Genomic DNA, 1,499 nt, shown 5'->3' with positions numbered 1-1,499 from the left:
CGTTCTCACTGAAACCAACTCAATATGACGTACCGCCTCAGCCACGAAGACTATACGGTGGGCTGGGTCTGCGCTTTGCCCATCGAGCTCACCGCGGCTCAGGAGATGCTCGACAACGAGCATGATGACCTCCCTCAGGACAGCGATGATGCCAACACATACACTCTTGGAAACATTGGCGAGCATAATGTTGTCATTGCCTGCCTGCCCGCAGGCCAGACCGGCACCAACTCTGCCGCAGCGGTGGCAATGCAGATGAAGTCCACCTTCCGCGCGATTCGATTCGGACTCATGGTTGGGATTGGAGGCGGCGTCCCTAGCCGAGAAACCAACATTCGACTCGGAGATGTTGTCGTCAGCGAGCCAGGCAAGGGCCATGGTGGGGTCATCCAATATGACTTTGGAACGACGACGCCGAATGGTTTCGAGCAAACAGGCTTCCTAAATACTCCTCCGCCAATACTCCTCACCGCTCTCTCGAAGCTACAAGCAAAGCATAACCGAGGCAAGAGTAATCTCTCGATGCACATTTCCAAACTCGGCAAGCTTCCCCAGTTCAGCCGCGACCAGACTGGCGAGGATGTACTATTCGACGGAGGCTACAACCATGTTGGAGGGGATGACTGTATGCTATGCGACAACACACAGAAGCTGCAGCGGAAGGCACGGATAGTCGATACACCTGAAATCCACTACGGCACGATCGCATCGGGAAATCAGGTGATGAGAGACGGGGCGATACGAGACCGAATCAGCTCTGAATTGAAAAAAGTGCTATGTTTTGAGATGGAGGCGGCGGGCCTGATGAACAGGTTCCCGTGCTTGGTGATCCGTGGAATTTGCGACTATGCCGACTCTCACAAGAACAAGAGATGGCAGCCGTACGCAGCTGGAACTGCGGCGGCATACGCCAAAGAGCTGCTGTTAGTAATGCCGGCGGTAGATGTGATGAAGACACAAACGGTCGCTGAAGCAACACAAGGTTAGTGTAGTTCCTAGACCTCTATATAGAGAAATCAGACTCACATATCCTAGGGATGCCTATTTTCTACCTCCCTTTCCTACGAAATCGCCAGTTTGTCGGTCGAAGTGCAGAGCTTGATGTACTGAAGCAAAAGCTGCTTGTGAACAAAGACTGCCAGAAGGTGGCAATCAGCGGCCTTGGTGGCATCGGCAAGACACAAGTTGCGCTACAATTCGCATACTTTGTGAAGGAAAGCTATCCAGAATTCTCCGTCTTTTGGGTCCAAGCGTTGAGTATAGAGACTTTTGAGCGCGGATGCATAGAGATGGCAACAGCATTAGGAATACGTCAGGAAAGCAAAGATGACGTCAAGAAACTAGTACAGCGGCGATTATGCGGAAAGGCCGCGGGCAAGTGGCTGCTTATCATCGACAACGCCGACGACCTAGACTTACTCCGTGGTTCTGAGCAAACGGAAGGTTTGCTAACCTTCCTACCAGAAAGTGAAAATGGCCTGACCATATTCACGACGCGC

At 52.3% G+C, this 1,499-nt stretch overlaps 1 protein-coding gene across 1 annotated transcript; it reads left to right on the top strand.

Annotated features, from left to right (window-relative positions):
• Positions 1–17: 17 nt before the first annotated feature.
• Positions 18–1,499, top strand: K452DRAFT_261099 (uncharacterized protein; the record flags this gene model as incomplete). The annotated part of the gene is made up of 2 exons (XM_033538564.1): positions 18–982; positions 1,036–1,499. Coding segments are annotated over exons 1-2 (1,422 nt in total), but the record flags the coding sequence as incomplete, so codon positions are not given.

This window comes from Aplosporella prunicola, assembly GCF_010093885.1.
Source record: "Aplosporella prunicola CBS 121167 unplaced genomic scaffold K452scaffold_278, whole genome shotgun sequence".
In the NCBI taxonomy this organism is placed as follows: Eukaryota; Fungi; Ascomycota; class Dothideomycetes; order Botryosphaeriales; family Aplosporellaceae; genus Aplosporella; species Aplosporella prunicola.
The sequence above is the reverse complement of the archived record's forward strand: the minus strand, read 5'-3'. Positions and strand labels throughout refer to the sequence as shown.